Raw genomic sequence first — 20,406 nt, forward strand, 5'->3', positions numbered from 1 at the left:
TTCTCAGAAATTAACCCTCAAATTACCAGATACCAGAGAGAGCAGCTCCTAAATAGATTACTGTAGTAATTGATCAACAAGAATTGTTTCTGTAAGCCACGCTTGATGTATGGAACTGTCCTTGTTCTTGTGAACCCGTTTGGTTATGATGTCTATTGTAGGACTTGAAAAATATTATTAGTGCTTAGGAAGTTAACCTTTGAGCTGTGTAACACTTGACATTAATGAGATTTCATGTTAAATTTTATGCTGGGAGTTGTTGACTTGGTTTGGGGGATTAATCTATTTCTGCTGTTATACACTCTAAATTAATTAACAGTGTGCAACTATGAATATAAAAACTGCCAGTAGTAATCATTTCAGGAGTAAATTTTGCCTAACCTCTTTTTGCTTTCCCTATTACATGGAGTTGAAAGAAAACTGTTTTCCTCATTAATGCCTCTGGTTACACTATAATCTTGGTAGACTGCCCCCAAATTAAATGCTTCTTCTGCAGTCTAAATGAGCCTTTTATTTTACTTTCTCTTTGGAATTCTTATAAGGGAGGAATCTCTCACAGAAAATCCTTTTATCATGTACATTTCTGTACATTGGAATTTCACTTATCTTCTGAAACAAACTTCTCAGTTTCCATGTTTAAAACTTTCTATCGAGTTAGCCAATCCATATGAACAGAGTAAATTTTAGGTTTATTTTATGAAATGGAATAATTGTTTTATAGCCTGTATTTTTTGATATTTTTCAATTGATTTGATTTTCCTCTGAACGAAGTTGTATCCTGCTTAAGCGCCATATTTCTTACCATGTTTATATTTTTAGTTCTATACTTGGATTAGTTGATAACATTCAAATCATTCAGTATGCCCTCTAAGTTAAGAAGATTCTAAAGATGAACCAGAATTGAAAATGTGACATGAAATCTTATTTGAATAACATTTAACTACTGTAGTCATAACATATTAGGGTTTAGAAAATGTTTCTTCAAACATTTAAATAGTACAGTAAAATCAGACTTCTTATTCATATCTACAGATACAAACAATAGATTAGGAATTTTCACATACCCTGAGCATTTAGTAATGAATAAACATGGTCTCTGCCCTTGAAAAACTACTGTCTAGGTGAGAAGACAGAGAGAAAAATCATAATGTCAGTATATTATGATATGTGCATTAAAAGTATGCATATAATGAGTGCAGAGTACACTGTCTTAACAGGATTTTACTGACGGCAAAAATGCCACATTTCAAGGAAAATATAGAAGAACTTCTTTGCAGCCTTGGAGTAGGAAAAGACTTCTTGCAGAAATTACTAATTATAAAGTTAAAAAACTGATAAATTGGGGCTTCCCTGGTGGCGCAGTGGTTGAGAGTCCGCCTGCCGATGCAGGGGACGCGGGTTCGTGTCCCGGTGTGGGAGGATCCCACGTGCCGCGGAGCGGCTGCGTCCGTGCGCCATGGCCGCCGAGCCTGCGCGTCCGGAGCCTGTGCTCCTCAACGGGAGAGGCCACAGCAGTGAGAGGCCCGCGTAACGCAAAAAAAAAAAAAAAAAAAAAAACTGATAAATTGGACTAATTTAGAAGTTTAAAAACTTCTTTTAATCAAGACACTGTTAAGGCAATGAAAAAATAATCTGCAGAATAATAGAAGATATTCATAATTCATATATCTAATAAGGGCTATGTATCCAGAATATATAAAAAACTTCTGCAAATGCATAAGAAAGACAGACAACCAAAGAAGAATGGGCAGAAGAGTTGAACAGGCACTTTACACAGGAGGACATTCAAATGGCCAATGAATACAGGAAGAAGTATCCAACGTCATCAGTCATGGAGACATGCAAATTAAAACCATAAAGAAATCCCATCATATACCCACTAGAGCTTCTGAAATGAAAAAGACATGGGATACCATGTGTTGGCATGGATATGGTGCCACCAGGACTCTTATAATTGCTGGTTAGAGTATGAATTGGTATGATCATTTTAGAAAGTGTATGGCACTCTTTACTAAGTGTGGACATTTGCACACTCTGTAGCAGTTCCACTACTAAGTATGGACATTTGCACACTCTATAGCAGTTCCACTGCTAGGTATGTACCCAGAAATGCAAACTTTCACCAAAAGATAATTACTAGCATGTTCAGGGCAGCAGTATTGCTGTTAGGTCCAAATTAGAGAGCACCCAACCGCTCATCAATAGAAGGAAGGATAAATAAGTTCTGATTTATTCCCACAAAGCAGTAGTATTACATTAGCAATGTAATAGTGTTACACTAACAATGAGTTGGACAATCTTCAACTACTCACAAGAGTGTGAATGTATTCATGTTGCATGAAAGAAATCAGACACAAAAGAGTACATGATTCCATTCATATAAAGTATAAAAATAGGCAGATTTAATTTATGCTGCTGGAAGTCAGGGAAGTGTTTATCTTGGCAGTGACGTGACTGGAAGTGAGCACAAGAGGGAGTGTATCTGGGTTACTGCTGATGTGCTGTTTCTTAGCCTCGGTGCTGGTTACATGGGTGTGTTAAAACTTATCAAGCTGTACTCTTAAACGTACGCATTTTAAAATATACTTCAGTGAAAAGATTTTTAAAGAAAGATCCCTATGCCTGGATTAAGGACAGGAAGGGGACTTCCCTGGTGGCGCAGTGGTTGAGAGTCCGCCCGCCGATGCAGGGGACACGGGTTCGTGCCCCGGTCCGGGAAGATCCCACATGCCGCGGAGCAGCTGGGCCCATGAGCCATGGCCACTGAGCCTGCGCGTCCGGAGCCTGTGCTCCGCAACGGGAGAGGCCACAACAGTGAGAGGCCCGCGTACCACAAGAAAAAAAAAAAAAAAAGGAAAAGAGGACAGGAAGGGAGAAGACATGCTGGCAGTATTGTCTGTGCATCATGGGGTTGTGAATAAATATTATGTCTTTTTTCCCTATTCTTTTAAATTTTTCAAACCACCTTTATCACATTGTGGTCGTTTTATAATGCAGAAGAATAAATTAACTTAAATAAATATGCTTGCTTGTGTGTAACATATTGCCAGTGGGTGAAACCCCTGCCCAGAGCAAGTGGACCACACGTCTGGAGAGCCAGACCTGGTTGAGAAGAGAGGAGACACCACCGGCCAGTTGTCTATGGGTGGCATATTCAACTTGATTGGTCTGCAGTTTACTTTCATCTCAAATGGTATTCCAGTACCCACTCAGCAGTGCTATTGTAAGTTTAGGAATGACCATTGAAGCACCTTGCGCAGTACCTGGCGCATGGTTAACATTTGATAAATGGTAGCCATTATGATTCTTATATATTATAAACAAGAGTCTTAGACGGTACTCTCGGTAAATAATGTGTCTAGATCTCCCTTATTACTTTTTGTGAACCTGGTCCTATGTTCCTCGGAAACTTGCATTGCTCATTTTTACCTTTGTTGCATCTAACCCTGTTTAACAGATCGTTTTCTTCCCCCATGTTTTGTTTTTTTTCTCTTGCAGCCTTTCACTAAGACCCAGCTTGACGACCATCTGCTTTCTTTTTTAGATGGTTGGATTCAGAATCCTTGAATTTCTCTGCTTATCTGACTTACCTCAGGCTCTTTTCACCTTTAGAAGAAATAGAAATAAAAACATTTAAACTTAATATATGCATTCAGATGCAAATATACCTTATGGAAACTTCATCTATTTCCAGCATCACTGCCTTAATTCTTGGACTAACGCATCAGTCTCCTAACTGGATTCCTGTTCCTGGAATAGTATTTCTAAAACACAAATCTAATTGCGTTATTCCCTTTGTTTAAAGCCTTTCAGTGGTGTCCCATCTGTCCAGGTGATGATGGAGGTACTTCGGTGTGGTCAGTAGGTCTCCCGCTGGTCTTGCCTCCGCCTGCCTTTCATCCTCGTATGCCCTGCCCTTCGTCTTCGTGTGCCCTTTTCTACACCTTCATTGAATCAACTTAAATTTCCTTCCGTTTGCCCTGCTGTTTCATGCCTTTTGTTTACATAAGTCTGCCTGAAATCACCATTTCTTCTTTGGAAGCCTTAAATTCTTTCCTGCTGAAATATTGCTTTCTCTGTGCAGCTTTCTGTGATTGTGCCTCTAGGCAGAGGACATATGACCTCTCTTTATGCTCCCATAGTACTTCATGTGTACCTCTGTTACAGAAGCTGATATTATTCTGCAGTGGTTTGTCTATATCTCTGCCTCTCTTTCTAGTTTCTGAGCTCCTTGAGGGCAGAGACTCTGCCTTTCTTGTTTTTGTCACCTTATTGCCTAGTATGATATAGTATAACATCAAATCGGAGTCACTCGAGTATTTGCCGAGTAGGTGAATGAATTCTGATTAGTTTCTGTTTTTTTCCCAGGTGTAGCTTTCTAAGTAATTAAAACATATAAATTGAGATGCTTACTATATTTTACATATATTAACATATATGCACATATGTTTATATTTGTATCTCTCTGTGTATATGTATGCATGTATAGAGAGGGAAGGGGAGAGAGAGAATGTCTAGTTACTGCAGATTCCTTCCGAGACTTATTTCTGGCAAAGAACTATTTTGGGCAGTGTTGTTCAGAGAGGGACATATATATACAGTACTAGTTCTACTCAGTGCAGAGTTTTACTGGGGGCAGAAGCTTAGAAGCAGAATGAAGCAGAACGTACAGGAATCCAAAGCTTTCAGTAGCCCAGATGAACCTGGAGGGTGACATGCACACTGACGAGCTGTCCAGCGGAAAGAGGCCCTGCCGCCACGATGCAGGACGGGAGTTGGAGGCACCACTTACACCGCCGTGTAAAAGCGGAAGCTCCTTGGCTGGGGGTGTGACCGTGTTAGAAAAGAGGGGCCTCCGGAGTGCAGGAGCTGGAATCAGCTTGCTTTTCTTCTGTTAAGTCAGACGTGATGAGCCAGCTGTCTGTGCTACTAAAGTGGAGAAGAAATGAGCCTCTTGCCATCTTCTCAAATGGTAAAGAAGTTAAGGAAAGACTTATAGTAATGCTGCCATTAAAACAACTATTTTTGTTTTTTGAGTTCCCTTGCAGTTTTTACGCCCAGCATACACATAAGGCACTTCGTAAAGCCCTGGCATATAGCAAGCTTTCAAGACGTGGCAGCTGTCGTTAAGATTGCTCTTGTAGGGAGAATTATGTTTTTTCCTATGTGGGTCTTTCTACCCTGTCTTTTCGGTAGTGTTGATAATAAGCTTCAGTCTTTCATTCGGTCTCCCTAACGCCCCACGCACGCAGAGGAGAGGGTCCTTAACCTTCCTAATTGCTGACATTGAGAGAAAGAACTGAGAATGTAAGGCGTAGCCTCCCTGGGTTCCCTCTTGGTTTTGCCTATCAGTAGAAAGGGTGCATTCTGCTCTAGTTTTGGTTCCTTGAAGTTAAACACATGTGGGCTCTTTTATTTACTTGTTTATTTAGGCACTAAGTCTTTACAGTCCAGTGTGTTGTACGTTAACAGCACATCTCAGTTTGGAGTAGCTGCATTTCCAGTGTGCAGTAGCCCTGTGCAGCTGCCAGCTGCTGGGTTGGACAGCACAGGTTCAGGGCAGTTCTGGAAGTTTGTTTGGCCCAATTTTCTACTCCTGGGCTGCTATGATTATTTTGCTTAGATGTGTCTGCTCTGTAGACTCAGCTCCTCCTTGGAAAAGTTACTCCAGGATGTAGACTCGCAGGAGGACTTTAACCTCGTTATGACTGGAGATTTAAGCCATGTTCTCCACCCCAGAATAAAGGTGATGCTGCTTATCTTTCTGATTCCTGCCTGTATTTTTTAATTTTTTTAAATTAATCATGATTCAGTTGTAGGTAACAGAAAACATTCTAACTGTTATAAACAGAAGAGGACTTTTTTTTTTTTAATGAGAATTGGAGTCTTACAAAATCAAAGGACTGGAGGAGCAGGCTTTGGTGTGTTTTTAAGGGTAACTACTGGAAAAATCTTGAGGAGCTTGCCAGCTGCGGGAGCCAATATCTGCCATAAAAAGTTGGGAAATCGGAAAGCCACTCCTTATCAGCTGGCTCCAGTGCTACACTGACTCTACAGAGATACAAGCCAGCAAAATGGTAGTCCATACTGTCCTTTACCACCGTGAAACTAGGGTCTGGGCACTGCTGGTACTTCTATAACCACTACTGCAATAAAGCAACTAGGATGACCAGAAAAGAAAAAAAAAAAGGAGAAAAGTTAGGTATACTGCTTGCCAGTAGAAAAGCACAGTAATAACAAAAGTATGGTCTCTAGTTTCACCTCGCAAATTTTATGCAGTGGGTGCACTTGTTTGAGGAAAACTAGGTCATGTGTGGAGTGTCAGCCATAAGGAGTCTGGGAAACGTAGCCTTCAGCTTTTCAACTTCTAGCAACACAGTCTGTAAGGCGTCCGGAACAGAGTCAGGTGAAACAAGCTTCAGTATCTGCCACAAAATCTGAATTCCAGTAGAAGTGCTGTTTTTTATTTGCACCTGAACTCCAAACAGTTATTTTTAGCATGGTTGCCCTTATATACAATCAGTTTAACATGATTTTTTCTTTTTTAACATATCATTCTTTTCTCTATGTTGTTTTCATAATTAAATTATAATTTATAATGCATTGAGTTGATGGTTTATACCTTTCCCAAAGTCCAGAAAGCCCATAGGAAACAGAGGTTTAAAAAAATATTTTTAATTGAGATACACTCGACATACATTATTGTGTAAGTTTAAGGTGTGTAATATATTGATTTGATATATTAATATTGCAGTATAGTTGCCATTGTAGCATTAGCTGACACCTCTGTTGCATCACATAATTATCATTTCTTCTAGTGCTGGGACACAAATTCTTTTTCATGTTAAAAAATTAGAAAATCTTTTGAGAAAACTTAACCAACAGCAGAGTAGGTAAATTGTAAGTATTGGTTAATACAGCTTAAATACACTAGCAGTAAGAATAAAATTCAAATGCTTTTCTAGAAATTATTAAGTATCCTAACATGATGTAGTCATTTTCTTTTACTGCTATAATATATTACTATAATTTAGCAGCTTTAAAACAGTGCAAATTGATTTCCTATAATTCCCATAGGACAGAAACCTGGCAGGCTTGGGTGGGTTTCTGCTTAGAGTCTCAGCCAAAATCAAGGTGCCGGCAGGGCTGTGTTGTTTTCTGGAGGCTCTAGAGGAGAATTTGTTTCCATGCTCATTCATGTTGTTGACAGAATTTAATTCCTTGTGTTTGTAAGGCTGAGGTCCTCATTGCCTTGCTGGCTGTTACCTGAAGTTTCTTCTCAGCTTCTAGATGCTTCTCGCATTCTTTAGCTTATGGCCCCCTTGCTCCATCTTCAACGCCAGCAATGACAGGTTGAATCCCCTCATGCTTCACATCTCTCCTGCCTCTTCCCCCGTGGCATCTCTGTGACCCTAGCTAGGAAAGGTTCTCTGCCTTAAGGGCTCACGTGATTAGGTTAGTTCCACTCAGATAATTCAAGATTGTCTCTTCACCTCAAGGCCTGTGTTCTTAATCATATCTGCAAAGGCCCTTTGCCATGTAATGTAATATACTTGCAGGTTCTAGGGATTAGGATATAGACATATTTGGGGGGGCCATTATTCTACCAGCCAGATATGGCAACTGTCAGGTTGGTCTAAAATGGTGAATTTGTCCTAAGTGTTTGTTGTGTGATGATGTCTTGGTAATTATTGAGTGATTACATGATTTATCATTTTTTATTACTTAAATAACATTAATGAATGATGTGATATAGACCTAAATAGCCAAATTAAGCTATTCTATTATTGACAAGAAAGCTATTTAAATTGCAAGACTAGACCTTAATTTTTCTTTCCTTTAACTGGGATATGATAGAAAAAATAAGTAGAGAGCTTCCCTGGTGGCGTAGCGGTTGAGAGTCCGCCTGCCAATGCAGGGGACACGGGTTCGTGCCCCGGTCCGGGAAGATCCCACGTGCCGCAGAGCGGCTGGGCCCATGAGCCATGGCCGCTGAGCCTGCGCGTCCGGAGCCTGTGCTCCGCAAGGGGAGAGGCCACAGCAGTGAGAGGCCCGCGTACTGCAAAAAAAAAAAAAAAAAAAAAAAAAAAAAGAAAAAATAAGAAATAGACAGATACTAAACCAAAAACTTGGCTTTTGTAGAACAAATTTATCTTTCTTTGATGAAAAGCAGATGTAGTTGCTGTCATTTCTGTTTAAACAAATGTTAATGTATTGGCATTTTTCTCCACATGGAATCTCTTGGGTTAGTAAATGGAGAGTTCGAATTTTAGCTGATTGCTTCAAGATTGGCAGGAGGTTCCACATTATAAACCTTTTAAATACTAATAATCATCCACTTGTTTACATGATAAACAACATGCCTTTCAACATTTAAAGGTGGATCATCTGAATCTTCTACGTTTGTCTGGGTCACAGTAGCATTGTTCAAATGAATATTTCTTAGTTAATCTAAATAATAAATATTTTAAAATGTCTTGTCAAAGAAACAAACATGAGTATCGCATTGGAGGATATTATATTGGTAAAAAAAATGATGAACCCATTATTTGCCTTATAAATATTTCTTTGACTAATGCACTAAGATGTATTTTCCTGTACCGAATTTTCTTTTGTAAATGATTCGAGGAGGTACAATATGCTAATAGTGCTTTGTTTCACATTTTTTTGTTACTGGCAAAGATGGATTTTTAGATCTATTTGTCTTCATGTCTGATAATTTTAAGTAGTCACATTATCACTCTCTGCTCTGTTCTTGTGACTTCCCACGTTTTTGCTCTTGTGCCATTTTCTTTTTATTAACATAGGATGAAGTAAGTGTCCCAGGCAGCAACTCAGCCGACCTGTTCCACTGGACCACTGCGACCACCATGAAAGTCCTTTCCAACACCACGACCACCACCAGGGCTGTGCTGCAGGCCGTCAGCGATGGGCAGTGGTGGAAAAAGTCATTGACTTACCTTCGACCCCTGCAAGTAAGCAATGCATCTTGCTTTTTTGATTCAGTTGGTGTGGTTTATATCAGTTCATCAGTATGCTCTTCAGTTGGTTTCACTGTTGTTACAGCTTTATCTTCTTTGGATTATTAAAATAATCTCTTAAGAAATCTAGGCTTCGCATCAGATAGGGAAGGAGTAATTGATTTTATGGAATGTAATATACTACCATACAATACTTGCAAAAGACACCAATACGGATTTAAGCACGGTTTGGTTTATATGTCAGAATTGAAGTTTACTGGGATGAAAAGGAAAATGATGTTTATCAAGGCTCTCTCTCTTTTGCTATGTTTCTATAGGCCAGTAGTGGAAGAGAAGTGCTAGGAGCCAGCCTGGGGGCTTAGTTCTCTCTAACAAAAATATCGTAGACTGGGTGGTTTAAGCAGCAGACAGTTATTTCTCACAGTTCTGGAAACTGGGGAGTCCAAGATCAAGGTGCTGGCAGATTTAGTGTTTGAGGCAGGCCTGCTTCCTGGTTCATAGACCGCCATCTATTTGCTGTGTCCTCACACGGCAAAAGGGGTGAGGGACTTCTCTGGAGTCTCTTTTATAAGGGCAGTAACCTCATTCCCAAGGGTTCTGCCGTCATGACCGAATCACCTACCAAAGGCCCCACCTCTTAATACTATTACACTGGGGTTAGGATTTCAACATATGAATTTGGGGCGGGGGGCACAACCATTCAGTCTTTAGTAGGGCCTTTAGGTAAGGAGAATGGTTTAACCGATCCTTTCACGTGTTCTGCAAGTAGAGGTCAAGACAAGCAGTAGAACAATTGAGTTTGCTTTCTGTGACATCTTAACCCACTGTGTCCCTGCTGTCTTCTCTGCATTCTCACACTGCCATCCATCCTTTAATCTCACACTGGGAAACTAAGAGGAAAAAGAAACATGTGCCTTTTTATAAATGTACCCTGAACATTTGAATATCTTATTTATTAATTCATTCTGCAAATACTTACAGGCATTTTCCATGTGTCAGGTAATGTGCTCATCACTGGGAAAAGAGTGGGGAAATCCTTCAGTCTAATTCCCTTCTTGTGTAACCTGTATCCCAGTGGAGGAGACAAAGAAACCAACAGATAACAGTATTTGTATAATAATGAAATGGCAGGTGGTAATGAGTGCTATGAAGGTAACGCTAAGCAAGGTAAGGGACTAGTGAGTGACGCCCGGGGAAGGGAAGTTCTGATTAGGGAAGTTAGTTTCTCAGAAGAGGCATCACTCTGAGCAGAAAGCTGCTTGCGCCAAGTAGGGCAAGTACATTTTGAAGGAATGTGCTTGACATCTTTGCAGGACAGAAAGGAGGCCAAAGTAAGCGGGAGCAGAGTGATGAGTGGGAAGAATGGTAGGAGCTGAGATCAGAGAGGCGGTGGAGAGGCCCACCATAGACTGTGATAAGGACCCCATGTTTTATTCTCAGCAACACGGAGAGCTGTTGGAAAATGCAGACAATGCAGTTGTGTGATCCAACTTTGCTTTTCATAAGTTTATTTAACTTCTGTGTAGAGAGCCGTCAGTAGTGAGTCAAGAGTGAAGCAAAAAGACGGATCTCTCTTCCAGGGCTCCAGGTGAGAGATGTTGGTGGTTTGGATTAGGGTAGCCATGAAGGAAGTGGGAAGTGTTTGGTTTAGGGATGTATTTTGTGGACCTGATGATGGCCTGAATGTGGGATATGCAGGAAAGAGAACTAAGGTTGATCGCCCAGAAGAAACCACTTACTGACATGCAGTGGGCTTGACTTTGGGTTAAGTCTGTGTGTCTCTCATCATTTCATGTATCACACTGGATTATGGTTAGGGTTACTTTTCTGTCTCACCTGTTGGGGTGTTTTGAGGGTTTATGTCTTAGATAAAGTGTTTAATACTGTGCCTAATACATAGTTTCTATTAAGTGTCAGTTGTAACTTTTAACGTCATTTGCAGCAGGAGCTTGATTGTTTCCTGAGGCTATGCTTGGCCTAAAGTAAGTGCTCAATAAACTTTGGAGGAATGGGTGAATATCTTCTACTTGGCTTTTCCAATAAGGGGCTCTTTACAATCTATTTGAGGAGAGCAAAACATAAGGACAGTTAACCCTGGTAGGGATACTATAATACTGCTAATGAGGAATACTGATGACCAGTCTTATGAAGGCATCTGTGTGGGTTGTAGTTGTGGAGGAGGTGGCAGTGATGTAGGGAGCCCGGTCATACCTTGTCTCCATCTGGTGCAGGTTCAGCAGGTGCAGTCTGAGGTGGGCCTGGAAGGAGAGGTGGGCAGTCAGCATGGACCATTACCCTCATAATGGAAGAAAGGCATAGTGGCCGGTAGGATGCATAAAGCAGATGGTTTAGTTGGTGTGGAGAGTTAGTCTTTAAAGCTAATTAACATTTAATAAATTTGAATGTTATTCTATGCAGTTGAGATTGAATACTGTTGACTGCATTATTCAGAGCTACTAAAGGATTTTGGAGCAAGGGAACAGTATGCACAGAATGATGTTTTGGAAAGGTTATTCTGACTGTTGTATAGAATGTTGGCCATGTGAGTAACACCGATTGCTTCGATGTTTCTGATTCAGTGATATCAAAGTGACCAGGAAAATCAAAAGGCCCTTCAGGGTAAGGTTGAAGTGCTGCACTTAGAATGTGGTGATTATTCTCACATTCTCCGCTGGGTATCGGTGTCACTCTGACACTCTCTCTTTGGATCACACAATGCACATTGATGAGTTTCTCCTGAATTTATTTGTTCTGTCTTCCTTCCTTTCCTCCTCCACCTCCCCTCCCAGGTCTCCTTCTTTTTATCCAGTGTTCTTCACTTTGTTCTGTTTAGGGACAAGAATTTGGTGGTGCTTATCGAATTGGAAGCAGAGCCAATGAAGGCCTAGAAAAACAAGGCTGTCATCCTTTTTACGAATCTGTCATCTCCAATCCCTTTGTTGTAGAGGTAAGGTACAGTGTGCCTAAGAACACAGATTTAACTGTCATGGTGTTGTGGGCATTTTACAATGAACAAAACTTACAGTTTTCCTGAAAATGTACTTCTTTTGCTTTGTTCTTACTCATGTTGTTCATTGGTTTTATGTGATTTGTTTCATATACATTACAACATGTTATGAGACTAAAATCTATTTATAATTTTACATAAAATGATGTGCTTCAGTAAGTGAGAAGCTATAATTCAAGTTACCAGAAGATAAAATTCCTATCATTATGTTTTCTAAGAATATCTTTATAGAGAAAAAGACACCCTACCAAATGGTGTAACTGCTTGTTTTGTCTAGTCTGAAGTGACCTATGACACCTATCAGCATGTCCCGGTAGAAAGCTTTGCAGAAGTATTGCTGAGAACTGGGAAACTGGCAGAGACTAAAACTGAAGGAGAAGAAGTATTTCCAACAACAGAAGGTATGAAAGAAGGTTCTAGTTCCCTGACAGTGTGTAACTTATATTAGGAGAATAATAGATGAGACTGTATAAGTGAATGAGAGTTGGGAAATACAATAATATTTTCAGTAGTTTTGAATGGCTTAACTTGACATCATCCTTTATACATTTATTTATTCATTGATTTAAATCATTTATGGAGTAGCTACTCTTTTCTGGATACTTACTAATTGAGGATTTAAAAGGTATATAAGATATAATTCCTATCTTTAGGTTGCTAATTATGTAAAGTGATTCTTATAGTGAATGATATAAAGTGCTCAATAAATATTTCCTTTTTTCCTGATTTTATGGATTAATTAAGAACATTTAAGTGCTTATTTCATGGAATGTAGATGTATATTTCATCTTAAGACTTTTCTGCATGGTGACATATCTTTCCATGTGAAATTTTTTGAAAAGAATGAAATGTATGCAAGTTTACCAAAGACAACTTGCCATTTGTACTTTTTTCCTCTTTAGCCTCCTTCTTTTCAAGGTTCCAGGGTAATTGTCTTGACTTTTTTTGTTTTTTTTCAATTTTCCCTCTCTCTCTGCTCTACCATCCTTAATGGGTACCTCAGGATTTAAAGGCTACTGGGGCTCCAGCTATCTTGTCTGTATTCCAGGCATCAGTAAGGAGGAAAGGGCGGGGTGGGAAAAACAGTTTTCTTGGCAGTCCTGTCCAGGACTTCCACTTACCTATTACTGGCTACATCTAACTGCCAGTGAGCCTGGACGATGCTGTCTCTTAATGGAGCACACTGCTGTGTGGAATAAAACTTGGGGAAATGTGTGTGGGGAATAGAACTGCCATGTTCCCAGAAACCTGATGCTATAACTTATTTTTATTATTTTATTTTATTTATTTATTTTTTGCGGTACGCGGGCCTCTCACTGCTGTGGCCTCTCCCGTTGCGGAGCACAGGCTCCGGACACGCAGGCTCAGCGGCCATGGCTCACGGGCCCAGCCGCTCCACGGCATGTGGGATCTTCCTGGACCGGGGCACGAACCCACGTCCCCTGCATCGGCAGGCAGACTCTCAACCACTGCGCCACCAGGGAAGCCCCAATAACTTATTTTTAGATCATTCTTTCAATCAATATTTATATGCAGTTGGGAAGAGAGGAAGCACATACCATTTCCCTGTCCACTGTGCAGAGCCCTTGAATACTGGAGGTTTTTACAGAGCATACCATTTTTCTTCAGTTCTGAGATGCATGTGATCATCTATAGTTTTTCTATCTCTTATCATTTCTGAAATCAGGGTACAAGTCACAGCTGATGAGTATGTTTATGTTTCTTTTTTTTCTCCAAAAAGCTATTATTAAATTCATGACATCTTACAAATGATATTGAACATATATGAAGAGTATAGTTGCATTGCTATTTCCCCTTTTAATTATTATTTATTACTTCTTTTCTTGTAAAAAAATTGTCTCTCGTTATTCATGATTGATTATTGGGATAGCTTACACAGATAAAATCTAAGACCCTAAGAAATTACTGGGTTAGCCATGGAAGTATCATCTGTTAAAGGACTGAAATAATAGCCAGAATTTGGAAACATTGACTCATGTAATATCTTAATTTAAGATTTAGCTTATGACATATATATGTGAATTTGCATACCTCTCGTACAGAAGGTATGCCTTAGAAAAAGGCAAAAGAGTGGAATCACATGCTAAAGGTTTGAAAGATGGCTGCATCCTTAAGTAGGCCCTCTCACACTGACTTCTCAGTTTACTAAGGCTTCTGTTATTTTCCTGACCTGTTTTTGGAGAGAGGTGGAGAGTAGTTGAGCATGAGGCCCTGGTGGGGCACAGATTTCTGGGTTAGTCTGTCTCCCCTCTTCATAGGGTTCTTACAGTACTTGATCATCTCTGCTGTAGTTGGTAACTGAATGATGAGGTGTCAAAATGATCTCGAAACATGAAGCAGATAGAGGTTTTCCGGAGGAGCTGTGTGGATTAGGGGTAACACACTTAATGATGAATCAGGGGGTCCCCTCCACTTCCCTTTCTCACCATGTGTACAATACTCATTGAAGCAGTGGTCCTTGAGCCACCTGTGTGCCAGTTACTGTCCTTGTACTTGGAATACAAAGTTGAAGAAGACACTCTTTATCTTCAGTGGGCTTGCAGTCGAGTGAGGAGGCAAATTTATGTGTAAGCGCTAAGACAGGCAAACACAAGAGGCATTGGGATGACAGACGTGTGACGGCTGAGTGAAGAGGGCGTGTGAAGAGGCTTCCCGGAGCGGGTGGTATTTGACCTGAGTTTTGAAGGATGAATAAGAGTATAGTACATGAAAAAGGGGGGAATTTGAGAGGGAGATGTGTTAGGAGAGGGAGAAGGGGGATATTTTAGGTAGAGGGAAGAAGATGCACAGAAGCAAAGAAGATAGACATCATGATTTTTCAGGGATTTGTGTGTTACTCTAATACCCGGAGAGGAGAGACAGTGTGGGCAACCAGTGAAGACATGAGGCAGCAGTTGGCTGGAAGGAACGTGGGTGCTTAGTTAAAACATTTTAAATGAACCTGCTACTGAGTGCTATGGGGGTTTCAAGCAGAAGACTATTATTCAGTTTCCTTATCTGTACAATGGGTACAACAGCCTGTATGTTCCACCTCCGGATTGCTGCTCTTTAGTGAGGATGATGGGGCCCCGTCTGCGCACCTTTTCCTAAAGGCTAGTCCTGCCCTGCACTGACTTCCTTGCTACTGATCATCTCGTACTTTAGTCCATCCAATTGTGATTTCACCTTGTTTTCAAGGCCTGCTGCCATAGCTCTCCATCCTGGTCACACATTCGAACCACTTAGGGTATTTTTAAGAAATACTGAAGCCTGGGGTCCAATGTAGACCATTTATTTCAGAATCCCTGAAGTGGGGTCCAAACACATCAGATACCTTTTACAGTTCCTCAGGCAATTCTGTTGTGAAACCATGGTTAAGACCCTTTGGATGTTTCATGTAACATAATAGATGCTTTCCAACTGTCATATGTCTGTTCTTCAAACTCTGACACACTTGCTTCCTGGCAGCCTGGAGAAAGCCACCTGTATCTTTTATGTCTGTGTCTTGTCTTTTCAGCTTAAGGGTCGTATCCTGAGTGCTATATCTATTTCTAACACTTTTACCAGGGTTTTCTATATGATAGGTGCAAAATCAGTGTCTCTTCACAGTGATGAGAGTAGATATGGTACGTGCATGACAGTTATTGGGACAGGAATTGAGACTATGCTTTTCGTGAATCTGAATCCAAGTTCCCAGAGACATGTGTTCTATTCTTAGTACTGTACTGTCTGTGAGATTTTAGTGGGATTTTAGGGATTTTCTTTCTGCCCCAGTGTTTCTTCAAATTGTCCTTTTTTTTTTTTGTGATACGCGGGCCTCTCACTGTTGTGGCCTCTTCCGTTGTGGAGCACAGGCTCCAGACGCGCAGGCCCAACGGCCATGGCTCACGGGCCCAGCCGCTCCGCGGCATGTGGGATCTTCCTGGACTGGGGCACTAACCCGTGTCCCCTGCATCGGCAGGCGGACTCTCAACCACTGCGCCACCAAGGAAGCCCCAAATTGTCCTTTTTGACAGATTTTAATATCCCATCATGGGAAAGAACCCAAGTCCATTAAAATATTAAAAAAAATTTTTTTGCTAATATTGTTGAGTTGAATAGAAAAAACATTTCAGAGTACCTACTGTGTATATTAAGAATGGAACTTTTTAAATATAGAGGTGATTTTAATATAAATCATCCCTTTAATTTACATTTGGGTTTATGAATTTATGAAGCATTTTCATAAACTATCACATTTCATATCTTTTTTTGCAGATAAACAGGCGACTTTATTATAAAGTAGGTACAAATAAAATGTGATCTTATAGGTCTGATACATTAGAATACTAGATGTTTCATTTTTTTTAAAAGTACATTTAGATATTTATTCCTAACCCTTGAAAGTTATAATAAGTCAGTCAACAGACTATGGCCATACCCGTCCCTGCATGCCTTTTGTTGAATCTGTTAAATGGCATTCTGAGTTGAATGAACCTGACATGTGTGGTGTATCTCTTTTTATTCCCTTCCAATTTTATTGAAATATAATTGACATATATAGCACTGTATGAATTTAAGGTGTACAGTGTAATGATCTGACTTATATACGTCATGAAATGATTATCAAAATAAGTTTAGTGAACACGCATCATCTCATATAGATAGGAAATAAAGGAAAAATTAAAAAAATTTTTTTCCTTGTGATGAGAACTCTTAGGATTTGCCCTCTTAATAACTTTCCTATGTAATACACAGCAGTGTTGATTATATTAATCATGTTGTACATTGCATTCCTAGTACTTATTTATAAGGGGAAGTTTGTACTGCTTTTTAACTAGTTTCATCTAATTCTCTGTCCCGCTACCCCCTGCCTCTGGTAACCACAAATCTGATCTCTTTTTCAATGAGTTTGCTTGTTTTTGAAGTATAATTGACCTACAACACTGTCAGTTCCCGGTATACAGCATAGTGATTTGATAATCCTGTATATTACAAAATGATCACCATGTTTGATTTCTCTTGATAATGCTAATATATTTGAGACAGATATCTCCGGCTATTTTATAATATCAAATATTTGTCAGAAAGTCAGCAGATTTGATGAATGATATAGGTTAAATGACCCAAATTAAAAATCGTAAAAATGTGACTCCTGACTTTGGTTCAGAAGTAGGTCATGGTACAAATTAAACTTCCCAACATGAGCTGACTTTTCAGAATTTTTAAATAAAGTTGATGAAAAGGTTTTTATGGAGACTAGCTGAAGAAAACTGATCATTATTTATTTAGCTAAATGAATGATTTAATGGCTAATGATTTCCAAATCAATAATATAGGCAGCCTTCCTCTGTGAATTTAGTTCTGGAATTAAATTTATCATAGAGTGCTTTCCAGAGGCACTTCCTTTGCAGAGAATTAGTGCTTGGAGGCTTAGATGTAGATTTCATCTGATTTTGGCTGTATAACTTGTTTAGAAAATGCATTGTATTCAAGGTTAGAGAATAAGCACTGCAAATTAAATTCATACACACTGCTAAATGTAGGGCAGGCCTTTTTTGGGGTGGGGGGGAAACTTAAATGGTAATGTAAAATCACTGTGACCCAGTCTGTGGCCAGCCTGCCATCTGGTGGATCCCAGTGAAACCCCGTGGGATCTGGTCTACTTCAGATCCTCATTGATAATTTTGTCCTGCGTCGCATCAGATGGCTCACAGATTCAAACTCTGAGAAGCTTTCCGTATGTGGGGGCTTGATTTCCACTTTGTAAGAATAATTGAGCCTCAGTGAGGGCTGCTGGGAAAGTTTAGGTGGTGTGAAGTGTCGGCAGTTATCGTGTCTCTCCCCACTCCCCTCCCCACTGGTCCCTCCACCATCAGTTTCCTTCAACAATTCAGTTATTAGTCAGGAGGGGTCCTGGGTTGTAGGGATTGATGAGCTGTGATCTGGCTATGGAGGAAAAAGATGTCACAAGACGACTTCAACAGTTGTGTTAAGGATTAGGGAAGAGATATGTTCCCTTCCCTTTCAACCTGGGGACGTAGGGGACTGTGGTATACCTGATGCCAGTGATTGTGGTCTTTCTAGTCTTGGAGCAGTGGGGAGGTCATGGGCTTTGTGTGGCCGGAAACTCAGCTGCCTTAGTGCTGGAGACGAGGCATGTGTATACTTGTCTACAAGGATCTTTCAGGAAACCCCATTTGGGAAAAAAAATAACTGATGGGGATCTTGAGCATTTGGCAGTGTTTTCAGAGAGGATTTTTTTCTCTTTTCTTCCCCAAATATTTTATTAAGGAAATTTTCAAATGCACAGAAAAGTTGAGAAAATTCTACAGTGAACTCCCATATACTTCTCCACCTAGATTCTACAGTGAACATTTTACTATACTTGCTCTAGTCCATCCACCAAATCCACCTTCTTTGCTGACACGTTTCAAAGTTGTCGGCATCATTACACTTCACCCCTTGACACTGCACTGTGCATATCTTTAACTAGAGTCAGTATTTCTTACTTTTTTGTGAGATAACATCTACAAACAATGAAATACAAAAATCTTAAGTGTAGACGTAAAGTTGGTGAGTTTTGACAAGTGCAGCACCTGTGTAACCCTGACTCCACTGAAGATACGGAACATTTCTATCCCTCCAGAAAGTTGATGCCTCTTTCCTGAAAACACCCACCCCACACTCCCAGTCAGGTGACAAATGTTTGGATTTTCCCCTGCTGTAGATTAGTTTTGACTGTTCTAGAATTCATTCAGTGGAATCATACAGGATGTATTCTTCTGTGTAAAACTTGAGATTTATCTGCATCTATCAGTAGGTTTTTCTTTTTCTTTCTTCTCTTTTTTTGTTGTTGTTTTTTACAAAGTTGTTTTTTTTTAATTTATTTATTTAATTTATTTATTTTTGGCTGTGTTGGGTCTTTGTTGTTATGCGAGAGATTTCTCTAATTGCGGCGAGCGGGGGCTACTCTTCGTTGCGGTGCGCGGGCTTCTCATTGTGGTGGCTTCTCTTGTTGTGGAGCATGGGCTCTAGGTGTGTGGGCTTCAGTAGTTGTGGCTCATGGGCTCAGTAGTTGTGGCTCGTGGACTCCAGAGCGCAGGCTCAGTAGTTGTGGCACACGGGCTTAGTTGCTTTGCGGCATGTGGGATCTTCCCAGACCAGGGCTCGAACCCATGTCCGCTGCATTGGCAGGTGGATTCTTAACCACTGTGCCACCAAGGAAGCCCTCTTTTTCTGTTTTTTTAATGACTGAGAAGTATTCCATTGTATGAATATACCACAGTTTACCCATTCTTCTGTTAAGGGACATGAAGGCTTTTTCCAGTTGATGGTTATTGTGAAAAAGCTGACGTGAACTCTTGTACAGTGTTTTTGTGGACCTGTGTTTTTACTTCTCTGGGATAACTATCTAGGGGTAGAATTGCTGGGCCAAAGATTATGGATTTGTTTAGTTTTATAAGAAACTATCAGACCTCTCTTACTTGTCAGCTGCTGTGGTTTTTCTGGGCTCTGGTTCTTTAAGACTTCAGGTACTCTATCCGAATTTTACCTGCCTGGCAAGGAACAGACAGGAGCTTGCCTTCAGGATAGAAGCTGTAAAGATGGGAAATCACCAGTGCCATTTCATTTTTCCACATGGCATCTACCCTCCAGTTTCTGTCTGCTTTCAGTGCCTCTCCAGTGCCTTCCGATACTTGCCTTTTGTGCTTTATCCAAAGTTTATAGTCTTCATCTGCACAAGGACTGTACCAGTAACAGAACCCAATCACAGAAGAATTTAAATAGAATTTATTATTCTGGATTTCGCTGGAGTTCATCCTATGACAGTAGGGCAAAAGTCTGAGTCATAGTTCCCCAGAGAGGGGAAATAGGCCAAGTGCCTTTCTCTTAGGATTAATCCTGAGGAGTCAATTCATATGAGTGAAGGCTTACCCTGTGGAGTGGATTTTGGACTTACCCCAACCTTAAGGGATCTTCATCTTGTGTAGTTAAAATAGATGTCAAGAAGCCTCTTGAGAAATGGGCCAAATGGACATTCACGTGGGTGAGTTGTGCCAGCTAAATAGCAGTCCTGGTCGAGTTGCTGCAATGAGGACTTGGCTTAAAGTGAGAATTTGAAAAACACGTGGCAATTTGGCAACAGCTATGAAAATTACGGCTGCGGGTATTGTTTAACCTAATAATTCTGCTTCTAGGAATTTATCCTATGAATTCACACACATGAAAAATATGGCATATGTTCATTGCTTGCAATAGCATAATATTGTCAACAGCCTGATACATATTGACAAGAAGAGATATCTTATTTGGTATCTCTTGTTTCCTGTCTGTATTAGTCAGCTTGGGCTGCCATAACAAAATACCATAGACCAAGTGGCTTAAACAACAGAAATTTAGTCTCACAGTTTGGAGACTGGAAATCAGGGTGCCAAC

The 20,406-nt window shown here is 40.2% G+C and overlaps 1 protein-coding gene across 3 annotated transcripts in view; it reads left to right on the plus strand.

The window, feature by feature from the left end:
- The window catches only part of NBAS (NBAS subunit of NRZ tethering complex), a gene marked incomplete at its 5' end in the record, with an annotated part of 354,840 nt that overhangs the window by 199,229 nt on the left and 135,205 nt on the right, over window positions 1-20,406 (plus strand). The window contains 3 exons of one of the 3 annotated variants that reach the window (XM_079721535.1): window positions 8,808-8,975; window positions 11,815-11,928; window positions 12,266-12,389. In XM_079721535.1, coding sequence (XP_079577661.1) covers window positions 8,808-8,975; window positions 11,815-11,928; window positions 12,266-12,389 — 406 coding nt within the window. The remainder of the gene's footprint in view (window positions 1-8,807; window positions 8,976-11,814; window positions 11,929-12,265; window positions 12,390-20,406) is intronic. The other 2 variants (XM_079721536.1, XM_079721537.1) reach the window with 2 other exon arrangements.

This window comes from Hyperoodon ampullatus (genome assembly GCF_949752795.1).
Source record: "Hyperoodon ampullatus genome assembly, chromosome: 15".
NCBI classification, from domain to species: Eukaryota; Metazoa; Chordata; class Mammalia; order Artiodactyla; family Ziphiidae; genus Hyperoodon; species Hyperoodon ampullatus.